This window comes from Engraulis encrasicolus, chromosome 13 (genome assembly GCF_034702125.1).
Source record: "Engraulis encrasicolus isolate BLACKSEA-1 chromosome 13, IST_EnEncr_1.0, whole genome shotgun sequence".
NCBI lineage: Eukaryota > Metazoa > Chordata > Actinopteri > Clupeiformes > Engraulidae > Engraulis > Engraulis encrasicolus.
In genome coordinates, this window is record NC_085869.1 from 56,124,279 (window position 1) to 56,150,515 (window position 26,237).

General features: G+C 42.8%; 1 protein-coding gene across 1 annotated transcript in view; it reads left to right on the plus strand.

The window, feature by feature from the left end:
* The window catches only part of LOC134461428 (titin-like), a 133,415-nt gene that overhangs the window by 50,602 nt on the left and 56,576 nt on the right, over window positions 1-26,237 (plus strand). The window contains exons 15-24 of the mRNA XM_063214358.1: window positions 13,953-13,979; window positions 14,188-14,472; window positions 15,895-15,921; window positions 16,196-16,480; window positions 17,668-17,694; window positions 17,975-18,259; window positions 21,823-21,849; window positions 23,648-23,674; window positions 24,061-24,087; window positions 24,427-24,453. Of these exons, the coding sequence (XP_063070428.1) occupies window positions 13,953-13,979; window positions 14,188-14,472; window positions 15,895-15,921; window positions 16,196-16,480; window positions 17,668-17,694; window positions 17,975-18,259; window positions 21,823-21,849; window positions 23,648-23,674; window positions 24,061-24,087; window positions 24,427-24,453 (1,044 nt within the window). The remainder of the gene's footprint in view (window positions 1-13,952; window positions 13,980-14,187; window positions 14,473-15,894; window positions 15,922-16,195; window positions 16,481-17,667; window positions 17,695-17,974; window positions 18,260-21,822; window positions 21,850-23,647; window positions 23,675-24,060; window positions 24,088-24,426; window positions 24,454-26,237) is intronic.

Here is a 26,237-nt window from a genome sequence, read left to right on the forward strand (position 1 = left end):
CTGTCTGCTTGGCTCCAGGTGCCTCCACGTTGTAGATCTGACAACAATGAAGCTGGCAACTGAATAAACTGTGCAACAGTTAAGGACTGCAAATGGCAACAGTTTGCACATTTTGCAGTAATTCACTGAAAACTATTATTTATCCGGTAACAGCCTACAGTTTAGCCTCATTTAATGTGTAAAATATACCTATAGGCTAGTATAATCTGAAAAAGTCTACCTGGGACAGTAATCTCTTGATTTAGTCTCTTAGAAGTAGCCCAGTCTATTTGAAACTGTCATTCTACCCCATCCAAATCAATCTATCAATCAATTCCTGACCTCACCTGAGTGCTAAGGGCTGTCATGCAATGATTAACTTACTGCCTGCACCTGCACCTGCTTCATCACTCGGGTCACATGGTTCACTTGAACATGTATTTAAACAGGGACTGTTGCATTGTACTGCTCACTGGTTGCTAGCTAGCTAGGTGGCTGGCTGGCTGGCTGTAAGGCCGGCTGGTCGGCTGGCCTGCCCTCGCCTGGCCTGGCCTGGCCGGCCCGGTTAGCAGGTCACGTTGTAAGGGTGGCTGCATGGCTTGCTAACTAGCTTGTTTGTTAGCTTGCTTGCCCCGCTAGCTTTGGCCTTCATTTTCCTTAAGGTTATTTTCAGGCCTTTTTAAAATAAAGAATGGATTTGCATACCCTTCATTGATGATACTAGACTGGCCCACCTGCCTGCACTAGACAATCTGGCAATTGGGCATTTATTTAGGTATCTAATTAAGTTGATGTTTATTGGACTCCAATGAGTTGAATCAGTCCAATCAGTTGTCTGTGATTGCAACTCTATAATTGGACTCACCTGAGTATAATCAGTCCAATCAGTTGTCTGATTGTAACTCTATAATTGAACTCACCTGAGTATAATCCGTTTTTACCGTAATTTATGTAATGGTACGTTTTGGCAACCACTGCTGCCATAATTTTACCGTAAAATGTAAAAAATAATAATACCGTTATTTATTTAACGGTAGGCTTTGGCAAACACTGCTGCCATAATTTTACCGTAAAATGTAAAAAGGAAATATACCGTTATTTGTTTAAAGGTAGACTTTGGCAACCACTGCTGCCAGCAATCTACCGTAAGAACAACAGTTCTTTTTTTACTGTGTGGTTGCATTTTCAGAAGAGGTGAAGAAGCCAGCAACACCAGGTTGGTTTGAGAGTGTTTGCACCTTGAGTTGTCTGAATTACATATTGTTCTCTGTCTGTCTGTTTGCTTCTTTGGATGCAGTAAATGTAGGCCTATGTCTATGTAACCCTTTGAAGCGCACTCCCGCGTTCGCCTGCCGGCTCTGGCACCTCTGCTCGCCCTCTGCGTTGTGTTACTGTTGTTAGTGGTGGCGGACAGGAGGCACAGTCGGTTGGGGAAAACACTCAGACGGACACGGAAGGGGTTCGGGATCGATGGGTTGGTTTTAATGATGAATTCAAGAGGGTTAACAGGATCTATAGGGTTGATTGACAAGACTCGCATCAGTTTTCAAACGCTAAAAACACGTTACTGTAAGATGCTAACACATTTTCATACAAACTCCCATTGACGTTAGCATTCATTTTCATTCATACTGGATCGTTAAAAATACAAAAAAATACAAGCGCTACATTCACAAATCACTCAGCTTCTAAGAGCTTAATATTCCAACATATAAAGTAGCTCAACAAAACAAACTTTCAATGGTTCATATTTCACGTATTTCATACTTTAGATCTGAGGAAAAAGTTTGTTGCTTACCTATAGGGTTGATTGACAAGACTAAGGGAAATGGCGAACGAACTACAAACAAGTGTCAACCCTACGGGAAAACAGAAGGGCCAAAAGGCGATTCCAAAATATAAAACTCCTAGCGAAACATTGTCAAACAGCGACACCTAGTGGCGCAGCTTTAACACCAACATACACTTACTCAATACCTTACATCCACCCCTTCTTTAAGAGATGGCGTCCTCGACATCAGATTCAACCAAACCTACATGCAGCATAGGCGTACTCAAAGGGGTTTAGACAAACAAACAAAAAAAAGAATTTTAAAATAGGAAACAAGTGTGTGGTGTGAGGTGAGGTGTGGTGTGTGATGCATGTAGCATAAAGTGTAAGGATATAAGGTAGGTGTACATGGGGATATTCTTCATCTAGGGGTTTGCACTAAACTGTCCTAGGTGTATCCAGCTGCTCTTTTAGCTTTGGCTTTTTGCCACAATTTTTTTCCTCTCTCTATCTTCTCTTGGTCACTCTCAGTTTCCACGACATGAGACTGGTACGACAGTTTCAGGGGGGGGCGTCGACTCCTTCTTGGGTACCTCCTTGGGGTGTTGGCTGTTTCAGGGGAGGTGGCCTCACTGGTCACTGGGGTATCTGCCCGTGCTTCCACATTGCCCTGCTCTTCACTGAGCTGTTCCTCCTCGTCTGTCTCAGTGGTCACACCAGCTTCTACTTCTTCCATACTGCCATTCTCCATTTCCTCTTCCCTGTCGGTCCCACATGGCTCACTGTCTGATTGGCCCTCCTCCAAGGTCACTCTGCTGCTTCGGTCCACCGGGAGGAACATGCACTGGGTAAGGAGGTTTCTGTGAAGAACTCTCTCAGGACCTCCACTCTCAGGGCGCACTACGTAGACAGGTAAGTTGGGCTGCTTCTTCACAACAAGGTATGGGCGTGACTCCCACCGGTCTCCCAACTTCTGCCTCCCCTCCACATGGCAAACTTTGACTAAGACTCTGTCCCCAGGGTCAAAGTCTTCACTCTTGGCTTTTCGGTCATAGTACCTTTTCTGTTGCTCCTTGGCATGCTGGGATGTCTGGTTGGCCAGGGCATAGGCCTGTGTCAGGGAATCATGTAGTGTCTGGACATAGTCACTGTACTCGCAGGGCTGATTAACAGGCGAGGACTTAAAGAGCAGGTCAACAGGCAGTCTTGGATGTCTACCAAACATCAGGTAGTACGGGCTATACCCTGTGGAGTCGTGTTGTGAGCAGTTATATGCATGGGTCATGGCATCCAGATGTTCGTGCCAACGGGGCTTCAGGTGAGGTTCTAATGTTCCAAGCATGTTCATAAGGGTGCGGTTGAACCTTTCAGTGGTCCCATTGCCCTGAGGATGGTAAGGTGTTGTATGTGTTTTAGTGATGCCAGTACACTTGCACAATTCCTTCACAATGGCGCTTTCAAAGTTGCGCCCCTGGTCTGCATGCAGCTTTGCTGGGAAACCGAACCGGCAGAGGAAGTTTTTCCACAGTACTTTAGCCACGGTGCCTGCCTTTTGGTCTTTGGTGGGGTAGGCCTGCGCGTACCGGGAAAAATGGTCAGTGACAACGAGAACATTTTCCAGGCCACCTTTAGACTTCTCAAGTGTCAAAAAGTCAACACAGACTAGTTCCATGGGGGCACTTGTGTGGATACTGACCAGGGGCGCCTTGACATTGGCTGTGGGGGTCTTCCTCAGGCAGCACCGCATGCACTTTTCACACCAGGCTTTCACTTCTTGGAACATTCTCGGCCAGTAGAATCTCTCCCATATCATCTTCTGTGTTCTTTCGAATCCCAAGTGTCCTGAGTCGTCATGAAGGGCAGTCTTAACAGCTTCCTGCAGCCTCTCTGGAAGTACTAGCTGTTCCACTTCTCTATGGCAGTCCCGGACCCGGCGGTACATGATACCGTTGCGTACCACTAACCTCCTCCACTCTTTTAAGAGAAGGTGTCCACTTGCGCACACCTCCATCCTTTCACCACGGTTTGGTTTCCGGTTTCGGGATTTAAAGTGTAGGACTGGGCCGATGACTGGGTCTTCTCTTTGAGCTGCTCGGACCTCTTGCGTTGTCATGGCGGGTAGAACCTCCATTCCCACCTCTGCATATGGCTCACTTGACTCTGGCAGCTGACTGCTCTCTCCCTGTGGATATGGCTCACTTGACTCTGGTAGCTGACGGTTCTCTCGCTCCTCTGTCACAGCGGCGGTCTCCACCGAAGGCTCCTCCACTTCCGGGGTGACTTTTGACTCATCTCGCCTCCGTTCACTGCGGGTCACTCGCTGAGGACAGGTCTGCAGGATCTCCACGACTTCTTGGTGGGACAAGCGTGAGAGGGCGTCAGCATTGGAATTGTCTTGTCCCCTCCTGTACTGGATGTCAAAGTCATAGATGGACAGGTGAGAGACCCATCTCTGGCCGGTGGCATCCAGCTTGGCTGTGGACATGACATACTTTAGAGGATTGTTGTCAGTGAGAACGGAGAACTTGCGCCCATAGAGGTGGTCATGGAACTTGTCTGTGACTGCCCACTTAAGGGCGAGGAACTCCAGCTTGTGTGCGGGATACCTCGTCTCAGGAGGGGTCAAGCCTCTGCTGGCATACGCGATGACTCTTTCTTTTCCACCCTGGATCTGTGCAAGCACAGCACCGAGCCCCTCTCTAGATGCGTCAGTCTGTAGCAAGAACGGTAGGCTGTAGTCCGGATAGCCCAGCACTGGCGCGTTGGTCAGCTTCTCTTTCAGTGCCTGGAAAGCCTCCTCACAGTCAGCGGTCCACAGGAATGGTTTGTCGGGGCAGGAACTTTTCTTGGCCCCTCTCCTCTTCATTCTGGGGTCTCCTGAGGTGAGGCGGTACAAGGGAGCAGCCAGACTGGAGTAAGACTTCACGTACCGTCTGTAGTAGCCAGCAAACCCTAGAAACTGGAGTACTTCTTTTCGATCGGTTGGTCGCGGCCAATCCTTCACCCTGCTGATCTTCTCTGGGTCTGTCCTGATGCCGTGTGCCGACACCAGGTGGCCAAGGTAGTTCACTTCCTCCCGAACAAACTGGCACTTTGAGGGCTTAAGCTTCAGGCCATGCTGTCTAAAGGGGGATTCATACTAGTCGTGAGTGGTGCTAGTCTCCTTCATACTTCACTCACGACGATGGCGCGCGCCGTCACGTGACCTAAAATTTCGACACGCCCCCCGTCGTAAGCTCAAAATTCGGCGCGTGTCGCCACGTCGTGCACACGAGGATTTTTCTAACTTGTCGTGCGCCACCAGCGACCACGCAGATAGGCAGACAAAGCAGGAGTTGCGAAGAGAGGCTACAACTACTGTAGGCTACCACAGAATGGATCCTGCATCATTTTGAGGATAATAAAATGTCAGAGAGTTATTTTATCTTCTCTCTTAAATGTTGTTCAGTGAAACAATTGTTTACTTTGTTCAGAAGCACGTTGTGTTCGGCGATCTATTTATAAATTCTGCCGCCAGAACAATGCTCTCACATGGTCTTGGAATTATCTGGCAATGTAGGCTACAACAAAAAATATATGTTTCAATGTGGTAAGTCACAAGTCAGACGTTCAGTAGCCCTACAGCAGCCGTGTTTGGCTTTCTATTTTATACATCAGTAGAACTCACGCTGCGAGTTGCGAAAAATACTGCCGTTTCTCTCATGAACAGCAGAGGGCACTTCCGACAATGCGAGCAAGGCGCTTTTGAAGTATGAATAGTCTGTCGCAAGTGATGACGTCATTAATGGTTCTCGCGCCACTCGCGACAAAGTGCGCACGTGAAGTATGCAGAGCCCTTAAGTCTGTCGAAGACCCTTTGCAGTCTTTCTAGATGTTCATCAAAGGAAGAGGAAAAAATGATCAAATCATCTAAGTAAATGAGCAGCTGTGTGAAGTTCAAGTCACCGAAGCAGCAGGTCATCAGCCTTTGGAAGGTGGAGGGAGCGTTTTGGAGGCCAAACGGCATTCTATTAGCCTCAAAAAGACCCATGGGAGTGCTGAATGCGGTCTTGTGCTTATCATGTTCTGCAACTTCCACCTGCCAGTACCCGGACGTAAGGTCTAGTGTGGAAAAGTACTTAGCTTGCCCCAATGACTCCAGGGCCTCCTCAATCCTGGGCAGGGGGAACGCATCCCTGGTGCTGCAGGAATTGAGCCTCCTGTAATCAATACACAGCCTCAACGACCCATCCTTCTTGGTCACGACCACCACTGGGGAGGCATATGGGCTTTTACTGGGACGGATGACCCCTGCTACCTCCATCTCCGTCAGCATCTGGCGCACGTCTTGGAACTGAGATGGGGGTATCTTCCGGTACGGCAGTCGAAAGGGCCTGGGGTCCACCAGTGGAATCTCATGCTGGATGGTTGTGGTGTGACCATAGTCCAGGGAATGCTGAGAAAACACATCTGCATTCTTGTCCAGCAGCTCTTGGAGGCAGGTGCGCTGGTCTTCATTCTCCACCGCTGCTCCGCTAACATCCACTCCACAGCGCGTCACCACCTGGCCCAGACTAAGACATACCCCTCCATTGCCAGCTGCACACCGATCGTTCTCAGGGAACTCCAACACGCTTCTTACCAGGACTGCATTTGCCAGGTGAGTATGGGGCTTGATAGTTATGGCGCGCTGGGAGAGATTCATGACTCTGACGGGAGCACACCCTCTCTGCACATCGGCAAGGACTTTGGCAACTAGGAGGTCTTGGGGAAGACGAACTGAGGCCTGGCTCTCGATCAGGGCAGTGTATGACTTTCTTCGGGGCCCAGCTTGAATCTTGCACCTCAAATCCATCTCTTTCCCTGCAGGTATACGCACTTTGCGGCCGGTGTACACAGCAGGCCCTATCCACTCATGCGTCTCGCTTTGCTCAGCGCTCTCCACCTTCAGCAACGCTGTGTACCACTCCGGGTGCTTCTCTTTCATCAGGTGTAGGAACTGCTGGCCATAGGACGCTTGGAGGTGGCTGCGGGAGGCCCGAATGACATTGGTGCCGACAAGAAGAGGGACTGAAGAGCGGTAGTCAGAGTCAGGGACAACAAAAGTAGGCACGGCTTTATGTTCTTTCCCAAGAACATTCAGGTCAATGTGCACGACACCATGGTGAGGAACTGCCTGGCCTGCTGCACCTTCGATGGAGAACTTGGATGGCTTTAACCGCATCCCCTTTAGAGCAGGGTGGCTCCGCCAGAAGCTGTGGGTGACACTGGTTATCTGAGAGCCCGAGTCAATGAGGGCCTTGCACTTCACACCATTAACTATTACCTCCCCCTCATTATTAGGCCCGACTATTGGCGTGCCGTGGTCTCCAGTGTCGCTTCTTGATGTTGAGTGGGGCTCTTGCTGGAGGCCCATGGTTGCCCCGGCGACCACAGGCTTCATGCGTTTAAAGTCTGGGCAGATTGGGGTGTGGGCTTCTCCACAGGGGTGGTGGGTTGGGGTGCCCCAGCGGGGCTGAGAGGGGGAAGCACAGCTCGACAAACTCGAGCGGTGTGGTTAGGCTTACCACACCGGTGACAGACGAAGTTTGGGCGTGGGGTTGCTCTCAACGGCGCTGGTTGGGCTGCTGGGGCAAGGGGTGGTGTCCAGTGGTGAGGGGCGGGGGCTGGTGATGCTAGTCTTAGCTCAAGATGAGACAACTTAACCATCTGGTCCTCCTGATTGCGAGCCAGCCTCTGTATCATCTCTGTCAGCTCAGACAATTGAGTACTTTGGCTGTTTCCCACATTTTCACTTTCCTCTGGCATAACATGAACTTGGTTTACCACCTTCTTGGCTCTGTTCTGGGGCTGAAATGTTTTGCTTTCTCGTGCCAGGTTGCGGAGCTCAGCTTGCAGCTCTCGGAAACTGCTGAAACGGGGTGTCATGGGCGCTATCCTCATGTACACATCTTCCTCGGTGAGGCCTCTCATAAACTGACGGGTGAGCTTACTGTTGCGATCAGGGAAGGGCCTGCCACCTCTCTGTTTCTCCTCCACATCCCGTAATTTGGACTCCAGGGCAATGGCATAGGAGCAAGCGGACTCACCAAAGTTCTGGCTCCGCTCATAAAAATCAGCTAGTGGGTCCAGTGAGCCTTGTGTGTCACCGTACTCTGCTCTCAGTTCCTCAAAGGCCTTCTCTGGGGTCTGGGTATGGGCAGGCAGGTTCAGAACCAACTTTCGGGCCTCACCACTCAGGTGCCTCACCACTGTGGAAAAACGCAGGTGCAGAGGGAGTTCAATTGCTTCCAACAGGTACTGCATGTCATGTATCCAGTCCTCCACTAGGGTCTTACATTCGGGGGTTCCAGTGAAAACTGGGACATTTTTCACTTGATGGGTTTGCCTGAAACCGCCATAGGCTGACACTGGGAGGCTTTGGCTGGCCATGGCATGAGCAGGGACAACTGACTGAGGCACATTTGGAGTCGTGTACAGACTGGGTAATGTGGTGGGGCTGGCATGTACACCAGCAGTGATAGGCTCTGGGGCTACATGGGGGCTGTACGTGTTTGAATGTGGGGCGCTCACATGAGGATTGGAGAGGGGCAAAGACTCAGGATAACCTGGACTCAGAGCAGTATACGAAAAATGCGCTTGGGGAGGCCGTGTTGTAATGGCAGGGGTGCTTGCACTGCTGATTGGCAGTGGCGTTTGAAAGCGTGGGCCAGGCAGCTGGGTTGCAGGGCTGGAGTGTGGGTAATTCTGAAACACCTGCGAGTTTGATTCAATAGACTGGGCTGCATAGGGGTAAGCAACTGGGGAGGGCTTTGCGAACAGGTAGGAGGCTAATGGTACAGTGCTGGCAGTAGATAAGATGTTTTGTAGAGGCACAAGGCCTGTGGAGCCATGTGCGCTGAGGCTTGGAAAAGAAGCACCCGCTGTTTGCTGTGCCAAACTGCTTGCATTAGTGATGGGGCTAGTGTCAAGGCAGAGTGGGGGTACCTGTACTGGAGCCCTGGAGCTGAGCAGCCTGGGTGGAAGGGCTGAGGTGATGTGCTGATCTGTGTAGGATGGACGCACGAGGGGTGGGGTGGAGTGTCGGAGTGGCAGCACATCAGCAGCTGGGGGTAAGAGGCTAGGCATAACAGTGGAGGGGGACTGCAACTCAAGTGCTGGGTTAGTGTAATTCTGTGTCATTTTGCTATATGTAATATGCAAAGAGCAAATGAAATGTCATAGAACTTTAAGATAAAAGTGAATGTGTGTGTGCCAACAAAAATGAAAAACCCCTATTGGTAATTAACTAGAATAAATACCAGTAGAGTAGGCAATTATAACAGACCTATTAAATATGTCTAAAGAGACTAAATTAAAGTATCTTGTCTATTCACTGCAGCATTCAATTTAAAGGGTAATTAAATATCAGTTAGCTACAGGCACAACAGTATATAAAACCCCAAAACCATCAAATATCATTAAAAGATCATCATGTCACTCAGAATTACTGAAAATACACAGAAAAATCATCAACTTGCAATATAAAAAATGTAGATTCATAAACTCTTTAAATAATATAAAGGGATGAAGATCAAGAAATCACTGGAAAAGTCCATTTATCAGATAAACAGTTCAATGGTCAATATCCGATACCGGTATGATAAACGATAACGTCCTCAGAAATCCAACTTCACCATCCACGGGCACGGCACCATATGTAACCCTTTGAAGCGCACTCCCGCGTTCGCCTGCCGGCTCTGGCACCTCTGCTCGCCCTCTGCGTTGGGTTACTGTTGTTAGTGGTGGCGGACAGGAGGCACAGTCGGTTGGGGAAAACACTCAGACGGACACGGAAGGGGTTCGGGATCGATGGGTTGGTTTTAATGATGAATTCAAGAGGGTTAACAGGATCTATAGGGTTGATTGACAAGACTCGCATCAGTTTTCAAACGCTAAAAACACGTTACTGTAAGATGCTAACACATTTTCATACAAACTCCCATTGACGTTAGCATTCATTTTCATTCATACTGGATCGTTAAAAATACAAAAAAATACAAGCGCTACATTCACAAATCACTCAGCTTCTAAGAGCTTAATATTCCAACATATAAAGTAGCTCAACAAAACGAACTTTCAATGGTTCATATTTCACGTATTTCATACTTTAGATCTGAGGAAAAAGTTTGTTGCTTACCTATAGGGTTGATTGACAAGACTAAGGGAAATGGCGAACGAACTACAAACAAGTGTCAACCCTACGGGAAAACAGAAGGGCCAAAAGGCGATTCCAAAATATAAAACTCCTAGCGAAACATTGTCAAACAGCGACACCTAGTGGCGCAGCTTTAACACCAACATACACTTACTCAATACCTTACATCTACATTTTGTTAATATAATTATTAATAAACACCAACACTCCATAATAATGTGGAAAATCTAATCACCACCTACACTTAGTCACCTTTTGTGCGTAATGGCTGCATTTACAGAATTTGAAAAGCCACCCGGAATCCCAGCTCGGTTTGAGAGTGTTTTTCCCTTACGCTGTCTAAAGGACAAGTTGCACAGTATATGTAGACATTTTACTATGTGTGCTTGTTACTTCATTTGTGAAAAATATCCCATCTAGTTCATATTTAATGAATTGCAAATCACCATCTACACTTAGTTAAATTGTGTTGTGTACTGGTTACATTTCCAGAAGTGGTGAAGCCACTAGCAACCCCAGGTTGGTGTGAGAGTGTTTGCACCTTGGGTTGTCTTTGTTGTTGAGCTGTCTGAAGTACCTGGTGTCCTCTCTCTGTCTGTTCGCTTCTTTAGTTGCGGTAAAGATACAGTCTACATATTTTAGTTATAAATAGTAATAATATGAAAATCATATCACAACCTAAACTTAGTAACCTTCTTGTGTGTAATGGCTGCATTTGCAGAAGTTGCAAAGCCACGCACAACCCCATGATGGTTTGAGAATGTTTGCACCTTGTGGTCTCTAGGACAAGTGTTGTCCTCTGTCTCTGTCTGTTTGCTATTTCAGTTGTGGCAAATATTTGTTTACATATTTTGGTTAGCACATGGTACACGTTAGCCTATGGTACACGTCTTTCTAATGTTTGTTCATGGTTGTAATTGTTGCAATTATCAGACGTGTCAAAGCCACTAGCGACTAATAGTAGAGTCTTTTAAAGGTTTTACCGTTACAGAAGTGACCAGTACCAGACTTTGCATGGTCTTTCTTTGGGATATATGCTGCAATTCTAGCCTATAAGCCCTCGGAAAATTCATTCTACCATGTCATATACAATATGGCATGTGTTAATGCATTACATTGTTATTACATTACATTATACTTATACTTAGCTGAAAATGTCAAACCCAGCAGAGAATAAGCAAGGGCAGTGGTAGCCTGCTTGACCAGATTGATGAAACTACAAAAATGTACATAGTGTGAAAGTATGGGTGAGTCTGTGCTTACATGCTTGACAGCAAATTTAACATTGTGAACTATTTGAGAAGATTCTTCTGAATTAAAATGAGCATTTCCCACACGAAAACTATGGTGAGAATAGACTGCTGCTAATGCTCACTCAACAGCATAGTGCAAAATTGTATCCAAGGTAGCAGCTTCTCCATCCTCTAATTTCCATAACATATATTTTTTTTATTTGCATGAGAGAGGGTAAAAGACAGGACTTCTCCATATGTATGAAGTACCCATACGATCACCAATTTCTACATTTTCACAAGGTGCATTGTGCATAATAGTGAGTGCATTTCAGTTATCTTTAAGAATGGCATTACAAATTACTCAATATACATGTAGGCTATATCTTCAGTTCAAATTAAATGGAAATGATTTCTAAGTTTGTGTTGAGTAAGTCGGCAGAGGTCAATTGTTTTTTTCCCGAATTTGCAAACAAGTCCACACCTAGTACTTGTGTCACAAGTTGTATTACAGTTAGCTCAGTAATCATTGAGTACTTCAATTGCTACTTCAAAACTGACAACTGATGGACAACATGCCTTTGCCACCCTTACCCATAGGAGAACTATCTATATCAAACAACAATTCTCATATGGTATATACTATAAAAGTGAATCGTTACTCATTTCCTTGATATGCAAGCCACACAAATAGTCCGGGCGGAAGGATAGCCTACCATGAGGCATCATTGAGGCATTATACATACGCATATATTTATATATTGAATATTTAACCCTATAAGACCTGAACCATGAAAGCATAGACAGAAAATTCTAATTTCTTGGAATTTGCCTCAATATTGGTCCGTTATAAGAAATGTAAAAAAGGGTCAGATAAGAGATATTTAATGCATCATATATGATGCATCAGGCTTTAAATAGTTGACCAGACCAATTTCATTTCTTAATTTACAGAAGTTGTCAGACAATTTAATTTGAGGACTATCTTTAAATATTTAGTGAGATCCTGCCATTTTTTTTAGCCTGTCCTTGTTTTAGCAGGACCATATTTTACATTTTCCACAGCCTGGTTGGGTAATTTTTTTAAAATCTATATAAAAACATAGCTGATCGAATGCTTATCAACCTATTTATGAGTGTAATATAGATCATTATTCATTTTTGATGTGGAATTTGAATATATGGCTCAATTACTACAATTGGACCATTTCTCCATTCACTTCAATGTTTTTTTTTATGAGATCATAATTTCAACATTTTGCATTACATTTTCAAAATTGCAAGTAAAACCTGTTTCTTAAGGCAATATCTTTGTCTTGAAGGAAAACAACTTTTGTGTTTTGTTAAATGATCGTAGTGGTATGCTTTGTAAGTTTCCCTATATTACTATGGCAAAATGCACTGATGGCGGACTTCCTGTTAACACCGGATATTGCTTATTTGTTTCATCAGTTTTATCACGATCTCTCTGCAACACGTAAAAATATAAACTCTTCCTTGATTAATTGCACAAAGTAAATGTTCAAGTTGAAGTATATAGAATTATATTTCAGAAATTTGTACACAAACCCTTTGCAATTTGACGATATCTCTGCTCCGGTCAAGGAAACCGCTTCTACCCCTGTGGTACTATGTTTTGCCGAGCTATGGTGAACTTGTTGTTGACCGCTGCTCTCTTGTGGCGGTTTCTGTGTACTGCAGGACGTTTTGAAATGACACGCAAGATGTTTTTGAGATCGATTTTTTTTTGTGTCAGCAGGGAGAGGGCTTTGAATTTGATGAAACAAATATGATGCAACCGGCGCGATAGGGTTGAGGTCTCCTTACCATTGCCCAAGACATACAATATAATAACTAGAGTTGGAAAATTACAACAGAAGTTGAGCATCTCATGGATCCCCTTAGGGTCATAAATTACATTTCTTGTAGAGGTGCACCGTATATTCGGCAACCGAAAATATTCATCCGAAAGTGCAAAAAAAAAGACACACAGTGGTCACATAGTGCCTAGTGGTGACGCAAAATGATCCGAGCAGACAACGTGCTAGCTCAATGCTCACCATTGTTCTCAAAAGAGTAATACAAATGCAGAATAATTTGTTTTGAAGTTGTTTTGCTATCAAATGCAAAAATATGAAATGAATTTTAAAAAAATGACAATGACAAAAAACATTTATTTTCTTTGAAGAACATGTCAAACCTTTTAATGTAAGCCATAGATTTAAACAATATTTTAAAATAGTGAAAACCCTAACTTTTGATAACTGGATTGTAACATTCGGTTTTGGTATTCGGCCAAGTGATTCATTATTATTTGGCTTTGGCCACAAATTTTCACTTTGGTGCATTTCTTTTTTGACTACAATTATTCCTAAATAGATAAATCAATCCCCACAAAATTAAATCCGGACATGCAAAACATATGTACTGACAACCTTCTAGAAGGAAAAATGTTTCTGATGAAAATGACTGAAAATGCCACAAAATGGTGCCCGGAGTCATAATTGACTCCACCCGGTCGCTTTAGTGTTATGCAGACATTTAAGATAGTAAACTACCATTAGGTAGGGATAAGTGATCTTGATTTATGCAATGGTTGCATTTTTAAAAGTGGTGAAAGAAGCCAGCAACCCCAGGTTGGTCTCAAAATATTCTATATTTGTCTTACCTTGAGCACCAGTAGCATTCTTATATGGGATTGATACTCTGCCTCCCATGTCTTGTGGAAAACATTGGCATTCCAGACAGGAAAGCATCAGTTATCTTTGCTCATCTTGTTTTGTTTATTTTTCAGAGCATAAAAAGCCATCTGGACCCGCAGGTTAGTGTCAGAATATTTAGTGTTTGAGAAGAAATACTTCTGTTATACTACTGTAAGAATGCAGAATGTTTGAAATAATGTTTTGAAGTGTTGTGCCTTAAGATTGATTAAGTAAAATTTAGACAATTAAATGACACACATATTTATATTTCAACAATATTTTATTTATTTTCTACTGGCGTAATGTTTGAATTCTATTTCCTACCAGAGCCTCCTCACTTTGTTACCAAACTGAAGGATGTTACATTCACTTCAAACCAGAGGCTCTATCTGGAGTGCACCTTTTCTGGATATCCTGAGATGTTTGTCACCTGGTACAAGGACGGAAAGCAACTCTACGCCTCCTACCGCTTCAACACCAAACTCATTGGCAATAAATGCATAGTGGAGGGCCTGTATGAGTGTGGCAAAGACACCCCTGGAGTTTACTCCTGTGAACTCAGCAATCAGTTCGGAACGGACACCTGCAAAGCAAATGTGTCTGTGAAAATGGGTCAGTATTTTTTCTTGTCCCATCACTTAAAAAAAGAAAAATAGACAGCACAGTAAAAACCATTGGTCATTGGAATGGGAAATGCAAATATATTTAGAGCCACAGTCACCCATTGAAAATGTAAACAATAGTGATCATAGATGGTAACCTAGAGTACCCTTCAGACAGGGCTGATACATTGGACAAATACACAGATAAACAGACCGACAGATGTATTATGGTCTTTGTGTCTAACTATTGAATCAAATCAAAACGAGGTTTTTCTATTGTTTCAGACATGGACATACTTTTACTTTTAGGTATGGGTGGTGGGGACATGTCCATACCACTTTTGAGGCTAACCTATTTATAATGCAAAAATAGCGTACCTGGACAATTAGTCATATTAATGGATAAAATTATCCTTTATCTGACATGTTTAAGCATGTCACACATCAACATCAATGTGACCCTGTGATGAAGATGGAAGCTATACTGTTGAAAGATGTCAGGTAAAGGATAAAACTTTTATACAGTATGTTTGAAACAAAAGAAAAACCTAAGACTAAACAGACAAACAGACAGACAGGATAATTGCAGTACCTGGCCAAACCGTCTCTGAGAGACTAGGTAACGACTTTGCTTTGCTAGAACTACACCTGAAGTTAGTATTAGATGATTCATTGGACCAATATACTGAGGACAAATGACTCCCAAATCAAAACAATTTCTGTTATCTAAGATGAAATGTTTAAAGGGGTAATTTCAGTATTTTCTAAACTTCAAAGCCCCGTTTTCAGATAGAAATGATATACAATGGTTAAGATGGAAATGCCAATCCTTGCGAGAAGAGTCGATCTTCTTTATTCTATAGAAAGACTCTTGAGTGTAGTAGCAAAAGACCTATAAGTATTTGCCCAGCTGATGCACTAGTTCTGAGGAAAGTTCAGCGAGCAGAATAGTCTGTTCTGCTGCAATTAATTCATGGTGATCAAACAGGCTTAATTGAACTGAGCCCTGAGGAATGTCAGTAGACCGAAAGCTTGGCCGATTATTAAAAAGAACACAAAGGGGATTTAAGTGTGCAGACATTTTTCTTTCAATTTTACACGGTTTTTGTTTATGTTTGGCACCTTCTAATCGAGAGTGTGGTGTGATCCGGTTAAACATAGATCAAACAGACTTAATTAAAACAGAATGACTATATTTAGCATTAGACACGTACTAAATACTGTTAACTCCGATTCTGCCCCTACTGGATGCACAAAAGACATTTGACCATGTTGAGTGGGACTACCTATTAAACATACATCATAAAAAGCTTTCAGCATCCACATGTTATTCAGAGTATTTGCACCTTCATAGCCAATGCATGCACAGCCAATCCATAGACAATCTACAAAGCAGCCACTCAACATGTTTTGTGCAACTTTTTTTTTTCAGAACCGAAAAAGTGCACTGGACCTCCAGGTTGGTGTGAGAATATCTAGTCTTTCATAAACAATAGCTGTGTTGCTTACAAATGACCTGAATAATGATTTTGATATCGTATGGCTGTAAAGCTTTCCAGTTAAAACCCCAGCAGATAGAGTAAATAGACATATAATCTTTTTCTTTGAGAATCAATACTTCTGCGGCATATGAATGATTGAAAAAATGACTTGGGCATTCTTGTGACATAAAACATAAAATGACACGTGGATCAATTGTAGTGTCGTAATGGTTGCATTTTGTTTCTTCCCAGCACCGGCTCACTTTGTTACCAAACTGAAGGATGTCACCTTCACTTCCAACCAGAAGCTCTTTCTGGAGTGCACCTTCTCTGGATCTCCTAAGATGTTTGTCACCTGGTACAAAGACGGAAAGCAGCTCTACGCCTCCTACCGGTTCAACACCAAACTCATTGGCAATAGATGTACTGTGGAGGGCCTGTATGAGTGTAGCAAAGACACTCCTGGTGTTTATGCTTGTGAAGTCAGCAATAAGTACGGAACCGAGATCTGCAAAGCCAACGTGTCTGTGAAAATGGGTCAGTATTCTGTTAGTGCCAAGTCCTTACGTGTAGTTACAATAATAAACCTACATGTATATTTTAAATCACCAGTCATACTCTCTCTGATAACTACGTTGCATGTGGACTATCACTTACAGATACATGTATTTCTGTAAACCTTTTCTGAAGTGGTAATGCCACCAGCATTCACAGGTTAATTTCACAGTACTACACCTTCAGAGACAATATACTGTATGTGACACAAGCATTCTTATATGGGATTTCTACACTACCTGCTAGTTCTTATGGAAACCTGAAGACATTTTAGTCAGCAAGTCATCAGTGGTGATTCTGGACCAAAATCACCAGGGGGGCCGAATAGAGGCTAACATGTTTTTAGGGGGGTACATACCACCGCAGCAAAATTTGACAGACCTGCTCGAAATTAGCTGTTTCTCTGGTCTTCCCACTTATTGGCATGTGTTTCAGTAAAGTGAACATTGTTGTTTCATTCTATAAACTTCTGACAACATTTCCTCTGAATTTTGAATGAAAATATTGTCATTTAGAACATTTATTTGCAGAAAGTTACAGCACAAATGGTCAAAATAACACAAAAGATGCAATGTTTTCGAATCTTAAAAAGTTACGTTGTTTTAAAGTGAATATCATTTTCCTGGGATTTTTTGAGGTCTGAAAACATTGCATATTTTGTGTTTTTTGACCAAAACCCAGTGTTGCTTAAAACAACAGTTAGAACGTCTGCTTCAGGATCTGAAGCACATAAAAAGCATGAAATTAATTGTATTAAAAGCCAAGGCCCTCATCTTGTACTCCTAAAGCTGATGAGCCTAAAGCTACAGTACATCATGCAGCTCCTGGCGCTAGGCTCAGTGTTGCACTATACCGTATCCAGCATCAATGGGTTTATCAACATACCTATTTTGTACTTAATTTAACCGTTAAAGTGAAATTAACTACATGTCTTGTTTGAATTGTGCTAAACCAAGAACCATTATGGCAAACATACAGTATATTGGCAAGACATTCAGCTTTTATACAGTATTTTTGTTGTATCACTGGCTGCTCTGCACAGGGGCCATAGCAAGGACAATTGTACAGGGGCCCTGGCCCACCCTGGCCCCTGTCTAGATATGCCCATGCAAGTCATTCCTTGGTATCACTGAACATGTTTTGTGCAACTCTTTTTTCTTCTTCTTCAGAACCGAAACAGTGCGCTGGACCTCCAGGTTGGTGTGAGGATATTTAGTATTTCAGAAACAATATTTGTGTGGCTTACAAATGATTTGAAAAAAATATTTTGATTGTCTTATGGCTGTAAAGCTTTCCATTTAAAACCATAGCAGATAAATAGACACATAGTATTCGTCTTTAAGAGTCAATAATTATGTTGCCTACGAATGATTGAAAGAATAACTTTCTTCTTGTCATTCTTGTGACATGTGGATCCCCTTTCCACAATGCATTGCTTTGCAGTGTCATAATGGTTCGATTTTTGTCTCTTTCCAGAACCTGCTCACTTTGTTACCAAACTGAAGGATGTCACCTTCACTTCCAACCAGAAGCTCTATTTGGAGTGCACTTTCACTGGATCTCCTAAGATGTTTGTCACCTGGTACAAGGATGGAAAGCAGCTCTACGCCTCCTACCGCTTCAACACCAAACTCATTGGCAATAGATGCATCGTGGAAGGACTGTATGAGTGTGGCAAGGACACCCCTGGAGTTTATGCTTGTGAAGTCAGCAATACACACGGAACCGAGATCTGCAAAGCAAATGTGTCTGTGAAAATGGGTCAGTATTCTGTCTTGCCCAATTAAGTTTTCAGATGTTATGTGTAGGGGTGTGTTCCAATATACAATGTACGACCTTGCATCCTCCACTTGTGCTTGTGGCCTCGTACCAGGAAGTAATACTTCGTGATGACATCACTGACAACAGCATTATACTTCAATATCTCGCAAAAGCTCAATTGTGAAGTCATTTTCTCATTTGCAAACTGCATGGTGAATGAGGAATAGTCCCGCAAAAATTGTTGTGGCTAGGCTGACAGCAGGGAAACTGAATTGTGTTCTCCTTGGAGGCCGGGCGTCAGAAAAACGTGAGGCCACAAGCACAAGTGGAGGACGCAAGGTCGCATATTGGAATGCACACTAGGTATTTGTGCCTTACAAAACTTTGACAACACGGTAAGAACCGGAGCCATGGAAGTAAGCGTAATCTCATTGACCTCTGTGTTCCTTATTTACACAAAGATGGCAGCTCATGGAGCCCTTGACACACAGATTGCCATTGACATAGTACAAAAATAGTTACCGGAAGTGAGCTTGGAAAACAGAAAGTGCAGTAAACGTACGTTAAATTCTTTTAAGTCATTTTTGCTTGTTTCTTAGTGATTCCGTGTTAGTCTCCAGCGAAAAGAAAGCCACTGCTTAAAATTATTTGAACCTACGTGAATCATGTCACCAACTGACTTCCGGTTCCCCGATTGTCACAACTCTTAATTCCATGGCTCTGTTAAGAACCATTGGTATGGAAACGGCAAATATCTTTAGAGCTGCGTTCCCCCATTCTGAACGTGAACAAGCTTGCTTGGCTTGCAATGCTTGAGATTTAAATTTGTCACATTAGTACATTTCTCATGTTCACCAGCATGTATTGAAACTTTATCCCTCACCATTGTACAAATTTCACCACAAAAAATCTGAAAACCTAGGCTATGGGTGTAAAATAGTGAACTTAGCCAGTTAGCTGTAAATTATGTGGGATTGCTAGGCTGCTAATGCTATATCGCCTCCATTTCAGTCAACATCACAGTACAGAGACTACAGTACATACTGTAACTGTGTACAAACATTAACCCAACACCTAAGCCTATGTAACAATCTGAGCGTAGCGTGACAAGAAAAAGCTTGGAAGAACATTGCGGTGCTTGGGGAAATATTCTCTGCACGCGTAGCCTGGTTCTCACTGACGGTGCGTGTGTGTAGCTCTGAAAACGCGCCGTCGGTGACAACCAGGCTTATGCACACGCCCTCTCTCACACACACACATACACACGCGCGCGAGCGGGCGGACATTCTTCAACCAGTCTGAACTCTTTGCATTGCATGCTTGAAGCCGATACAAATTGTGAGGGGTAAATAAATGTGGACACATGATACATTGTAAAGATTTTTCTCAGTTGCCGTGTCTGCAGTATTGAGCAAAGAAAACAGGTGCACACATGTTTCCAACATTCCAGTAGCCATGTTGACACGCCTCACGACTGATTGCGCATTTCTTGTACCGCATCTCTGCCGAAAACTGTTAAAACTCTGCGTTATTTCGGTGCACCTATCTCAACTTCGTCTGCACCATCATCACCCATCACTACCACGCACTTAACTTCGGCACCATGCAGACTGGGAATAATGTGAATAATGATGCCGAATGACTGTTACCTAAGAGGACGATGAGAATAAAATATGAAACACTCCGCTGAATTGATATGCAAGTTGTGAAAGAGTTTGCAGGCACATTTATAGCCTAGTCTTCATCGCAGCCACTAACTGTCTAACTGAGTCGACATTTTGGCAATCTTGAAGTTCAAGAAATGTGGCCCGAGCAAGCTTTTCCCTCATTCGCTTTCCTATACTCCGCGCAGACTTGTGACCACCACCTGCATGCATTGCATTCCCTTCTTGATTGCTTACAGAAACACTCCAGTTGCTAAAGAGATATGTTATACAGTAGGTTTGAGTCTTTTAACTGCCTGCACGTAAAGGCAATAATAACTGAGCAGGCTTAGTAGAACCTCTGGCCATAGTAGGCCAATGCATTTTATTATCATGTATTTAATATTAAACAAAAATCAATAGACTCTCCAGCGAGTTTAGGAAGACGACTGCTCGAATATATTATTATCCTATAGCCTAGCTAATACAATTTGTAATAATGAGGACACAAATAGACAAAGCAACATTTAAGTAGGCTATAACTTAAGACATTCACTATTGCCCTGGCCCAGTTCGATATGAAAAGGCACCCTGCGTCTCCGCAAAACATGTGATTGCGTTATTCTCACCGCCAAACAAAGGACATGCTGTAGTGCAAACTCTACATAGCATAACATAGCTTGTTATCCACTAAGTTGCAGAAGCACACACCAGGCAGGAAGAAGTTAGAATTATACAGTAACCAACTCAGCTACCATTCATCAGAGGGACTTCCACTGGGTAGAACCACACCATTCAAACTCAGGGAAACTTGAGGACACGTGCGTGCTATGCGAAAAGACAGGGTGAACCATGATGGGTAAATTATTTGTTCATTGTGTAAAAAACCTCTACATGTCTATCACTCTTTATTTATTTAGGCTTAGTTCTACTTACAAATAGCACCCTGGTGCCAATAAACTTCCTCGATGCATGTTTGCCATGGCCGCGTCTTCTGCTCCGCTACAGTTGACGTCATAACGCCGCCACTCTCAGTTAACAGGTGTAAGGAATTGTCCTGATGACTCCTGGGTCACATTGATCAGATATATCCGATCTGACTGATTACACTGTAGACAGACACATTCACTTATATCCGATTTGTATCTGGAAAGGGCCTGTATCTGATCTGAGAAGATCGGAATTCATAGGCTTTTGTGCTGTTTACATATGGGTCGCATATATCAGATATGTGTCACATTGGAGAAAAAAATTGGATATGAGTAACTTCAAGTGACTAATCTAAACACGGTCTATATTGCCTGTGCTATCATGATTATTGTTGCAGCCAAAATCACATTAATTTTGATTAATTGTGCATTCATACAATATATTTCTGCTAGCAAGACTCAGGAAACAAGGTTAGGATCAGTCAAGTCTTTAATTTGCAAACATGAACCAAGTCAGGAAAAATAAACAAGGTTTGGAAGTAAACGCTCAGAAGATCATGACTTGATCCAAAGATCCAAACTTGCAAGGGTGTATCATCCAACAGAAAGGTTGGTGTCTGAGTGTTGCACCTTGAGTTTAAATGGGTGTGAGTTCAACACAAGTTGAACTCTGTTTGGTTGCTACATGGGTACAGACATTTAAGTTAGTGAGCAAAGACAAATCACACCCCACACTTAGTGACCTTCTCTTGTGTTAGTGAGCTTCTTTTATGTGTGGAAATGGTTGCATTTTCAGAGGTGACAAAGCCACCCACATCCCCAAGTTGGTTTCAGAGTGTTTGCATCTTGAGTTGTCAAAAGAACATGTTTCCCTATGTGACCTTGCTACCTTTGTTGTGACTAAATGACATCTAAATACAGAGTATACTAGTGACCATGACTACATACATGTACATGTCATTATAATGGTTATTAATGGTTTCATTTTCAGAAGAGGTGAAGAATCCAGCAACACCAGGTTAGTTTGAGAGTGTTTGCACCTTGAGTTGTCTGAAGTACCTGTTGTCCTCTGTCTGTCTGTTTGCTTCTTTGGTTGCGGTAAAGGTGCAGTCTACATATTTTAGTTATCTTAAAACCACCATTAATCCATAATAATGTGCTAAATCAAATCACCTACACTTAGTCACCTTTGTGTGTAATGGCTGCATTTGCAGAAGTAGCAAAGCCACCCGCAACCCCTTGTCGGTTTGAAAGTGTCTTTCCTTCACGGTCTAAAGGACATGTTGCACAGTATATGTAGTTTTACTATGTGTGCTTGCTACTTCATTTGTCGAACATATCCATATCCGTATTTAATGAATTACAAATCACCACCTACCCTTAGTAATGTTGTGTTGTGTAATGGTTGGATTTCCAGAAGTGGTGAAGGAAGCAGCAATCCCAGGTTGGTTTGAGATTGCTTGCACCTTGATTTCTCTGAAGGACATGTTGTACATTAAATGTACAACACACGTTTTATTCTATGTGCCTGCTACTTCAATTAGGGAGAACATCACTTCTAGATAGATATGTAAGGGATAACGGTCGACGAGGTGACTGATTCCAAAAAGTTAATGGCGAGGCGGCGGCTCTGAACTCTGGCGACGTGCCCAGCACTGAGACAGAGTTGCCTCCTCCAAACCATTAACTTTGTGGAACCGGTCGACCTTGAAGGCCGTCATCCTGCTTATCTGTTATTAAAGGTAGGGTACAATTTTAATTTGATTACTGTCTGTAAAGTTGTAGGAACCATGCCAACTGCACTAGCATCTTGTAAGCAAGATAGACACATCCATAATCTGGAGTTTGAACGTTTTACTATGTGTGTTTGCCACGTCATTTGGCTAAAATATCCCTTCCAGTTCATATTTAATGAATTGCAAATCACTATCTACCCTGAGTTAAATTGTGTTGTGTAATGGTTGCATTTTCAAAAGTGGTGAAGCCACCAGCAACCCCAGGTTGGTTTGAAAGTGTTTGCACCTTGGGTTGTCTTTGTTGTTGAGTTGTCTGAAGTACCTGGTGTCCTCTGTCAGTTAGTTTGCTTCTTTGGTTGCGGTAAAGGTACAGTCTACATATTTTAGTTAGAATTAGTAATAATATCCAAAATCATATCACAACCTAAACTTATTAATCTTCTTGAGTGTAATGGCTGCATTTCCAGAAGTTGCAAATCCATGCGCAACTCCAGGTTGGTTTGAGAATGTTTGCACCTTGTGGTCTCTAGGACAAGTGTTGTCTTCTGTCTCTCTGTCTGTTTGCTACTTAAGTTGTGGCAAACATTTGTCTTCATATTTTGATTAGCACATGACAGCCTACATTATACGTCTTTATAATGTTTGTTCATAGTTGCAATTGTTGCAATTGGCATAATGTGGCAACGCCACTAGCAACTAAAGGTTGGTGTCTGAGTGTTGCACCTTCAGTTTAAATGGCTGTGTGTTTAAACACAAGTTGAACTCTGTCTGGTTGCTACATGGGTACAGACATTTAAGTTAGTGAGCAAAGACAAATAACACCCCACACATAGTGACCTGCTCTTGTGTTAGTGAGCTTCTTTTGTGTGTGGAAATGGTTGCATTTTCAGAAGTGACGAAGCCACCCACATCCCCAAGTTGGTTTCAGAATGTTTGCATCTTGAGTTGTCAAAAGAACATGTTTCCCTCTGTGAACTTGCTACCTTTGTTTGTGACGAAATTATGTCTGCATAAAGTATATTAGTGACCATGACAACATGTACATGTAATTTTAATGGTTATTAATGGTTGCATTTTCAGAAGAGGTGAAGAAGCCAGCAACACCAGGTTGGTTTTCATAGTGTTTGCACCTTGATTTTTCTGAAGTACACATTGTCCTTTGTCTGTCTGTTTGCTTCTTTGGTTGCGGTAAAGGTACAGTCTACATATTTTGTTATCTTATAACCACCAACACTCCATGATACTGCGCAAAATCAAATCACCACCTACTCTTAGTCACCTTTCTGTGTAATGGCTGCATTTGTAGAAGTTGCAAAGCCACCCGCAACCCCAGGTCTAAAGGACTTGTTGCACAGTACATGTAGCTGTTTTACTACTGTATGTGTGCTTTCTACTTCATTTGACTAAAATATCCCTTTTAGTTCATATTTAATGAACTACAAATCACTATCTACCCTTAGTTAAATTGTGTCGTGTATTTGTTGCATTTCCAGAAGTGGTGAAGCCACCAGCAACCCCAGGTTGGTGTGAGAGTGTTTGCACCTTGGGTTGTCATTGTTGATGAGTTGTCTGAAGTACCTGGTGTCCTCTGTCTGTCTATTTGCGTCTTTGGTTGCTGTAAAAGTACAGTCTACATGTTTTAGTTATAATTTGTAATAATATGCAAAATCACATCACAACCTAAGCTTAGTAATCTTCTTGCGTGTAATGACATTTTACTATGTGTGCTTGAATGATGTTTTACTTTGTGTGCTTGCTACTTCATTTGGCAAAAATATCCCTTCTAGTTCATATTTAATGAATTACAAATCACCACCTATACTTAGTAACGTTGTGTTGTCTAATGGTTGCATTTCCAGAAGTGGTGAAGGAAGCAGCTACCCCAGGTTGGTTTGAGATTGCTTGCACCTTGATTTTTCTAAAGGACATGTTGTACAGTAAATTTGCGACACACGTTTTACTCAATGGGCCTGCTATTTCAATTAGGGAGAACATGACTTCTAGATAGATATGTAAGGGATAACGGTCAACGAGGTGACTGATTCCAAAAAGTGAATGGGGAAGTGGCGGCTCTGAACTCTGGCGACGTGCCCAGCACTGAGACAGAGTTGCCTCCTCCAAACCATTAACTTTGTGGAACCGGTCGACCTTGAAGGCCGTCATCCCAGCAACTGCACCAGCATCTTGTAAGCAAGATAAAAACATCCATAATCTGGAGTTTGAACGTTTTACTATGTGTGTTTGCCACGTCATTTGGCTAAAATATCCCTTCTAGTTCATATTTAATGAATTGTAAATCACTATCTACCCTTAGTTAAATTGTGTTGTGCAATGGTTGCATTTTCAGAAGTGGTGAAGCCACCAGCAACCCCAGGTTGGTGTGAGAGTGTTTGCACCTTGTCTTTGTTGTTGAGTTGTCTGAAGTACCTGGTGTCCTCTATCTGTTTGCTTCTTTGGTTGCGGTAAAGGTCTACATTATTTTAGTTATAATTAGTAATAATAGGCAAAAACATATCACAACCTAAACTTAGTAATCTTCTTGAGTTAATGGCTGCATTTGCAGAAGTTGCAAAGCCATGCGCAACTCCAGGTTGGTTTGAGAATGGTTGCACCTTGTGGTCTCTAAGACAAGTATTGTCTTCTGTCTCTCTGTCTGTTTGCTACTTAAGTTGTGTCAAACATTTGTCTACATATTTTGATTAGCATATGACAGCCTACGTTATACAGTACGTCTTAAAGATTTTTGTTCATGGTTGCAATTGTTGCAATTGGCACAAGTGGCAACGCCACTAGCAACTAAAAGTTGGTGTCTGAGTGTTGCACCTTGAGTTTAAATGGCTGTGTGTTTTAAAACACAAACTGAACTCTGTCTGGTTGCTACATGGATGCAGACATTTAAGTTAGTGAGCTAAGACAAATAACAAACCATACATAGAGACCTTCTCTTGTGTTAATGAGCTTCGTTTGTGTGTGGAAATGATTGCATTTTCAGAAGTGACACAGCCACCCTCATCCCCAAGTTGGTTTCAGAATGTATGCGTCTTGAGTTGTCAAAGGAACATGTTTCTCTCTGTGAACTTGCTACCTTTGTTGTGACGAAATAATGTCTACATACAATATATTAGTGACCAGGACAACATATACATATGCACATGTCATTATAATGGTTATTAATGGTTGCATTTTCAGAAGAGGTGAAGAAGCCAGCAGCACCAGGTTGGTTTGATAGTGTTTGCACCTTGAGTTGTCTGGAGTAGACGTTGTCCTTTGTCTGTCTGTTTGATTCTTTGGTTGCGGTAAAGGTACAGTCTCCATATTTCGTTATCTTATAAACACCAACACTCCATAATATTGTGCATAATCAAATCACCACCTACTCTTAGTCACCTTTGTGTGTAATGGCTGCATTTGTAAAAGTTACAAAGCCACCCGCAACCCCAGTTCGGTTTGAGAGTGTCTTTTCCTGACGTTGTCTAAAGGACATGTTGCACAGTATATGTAGACGTTTTACTATATGTGCTTTCTACTTCATTTGACTGAAATATCCCTTTTAGTTTATATTTAATGAATTACAAATCACTACCTACCCGTAGTTACGTTGCGTTGTGTAATGGTTGCATTTCCAGAAGTGGTGATGCCACCAGCAACCCCAGGTTGGTCTGAGAGTTTT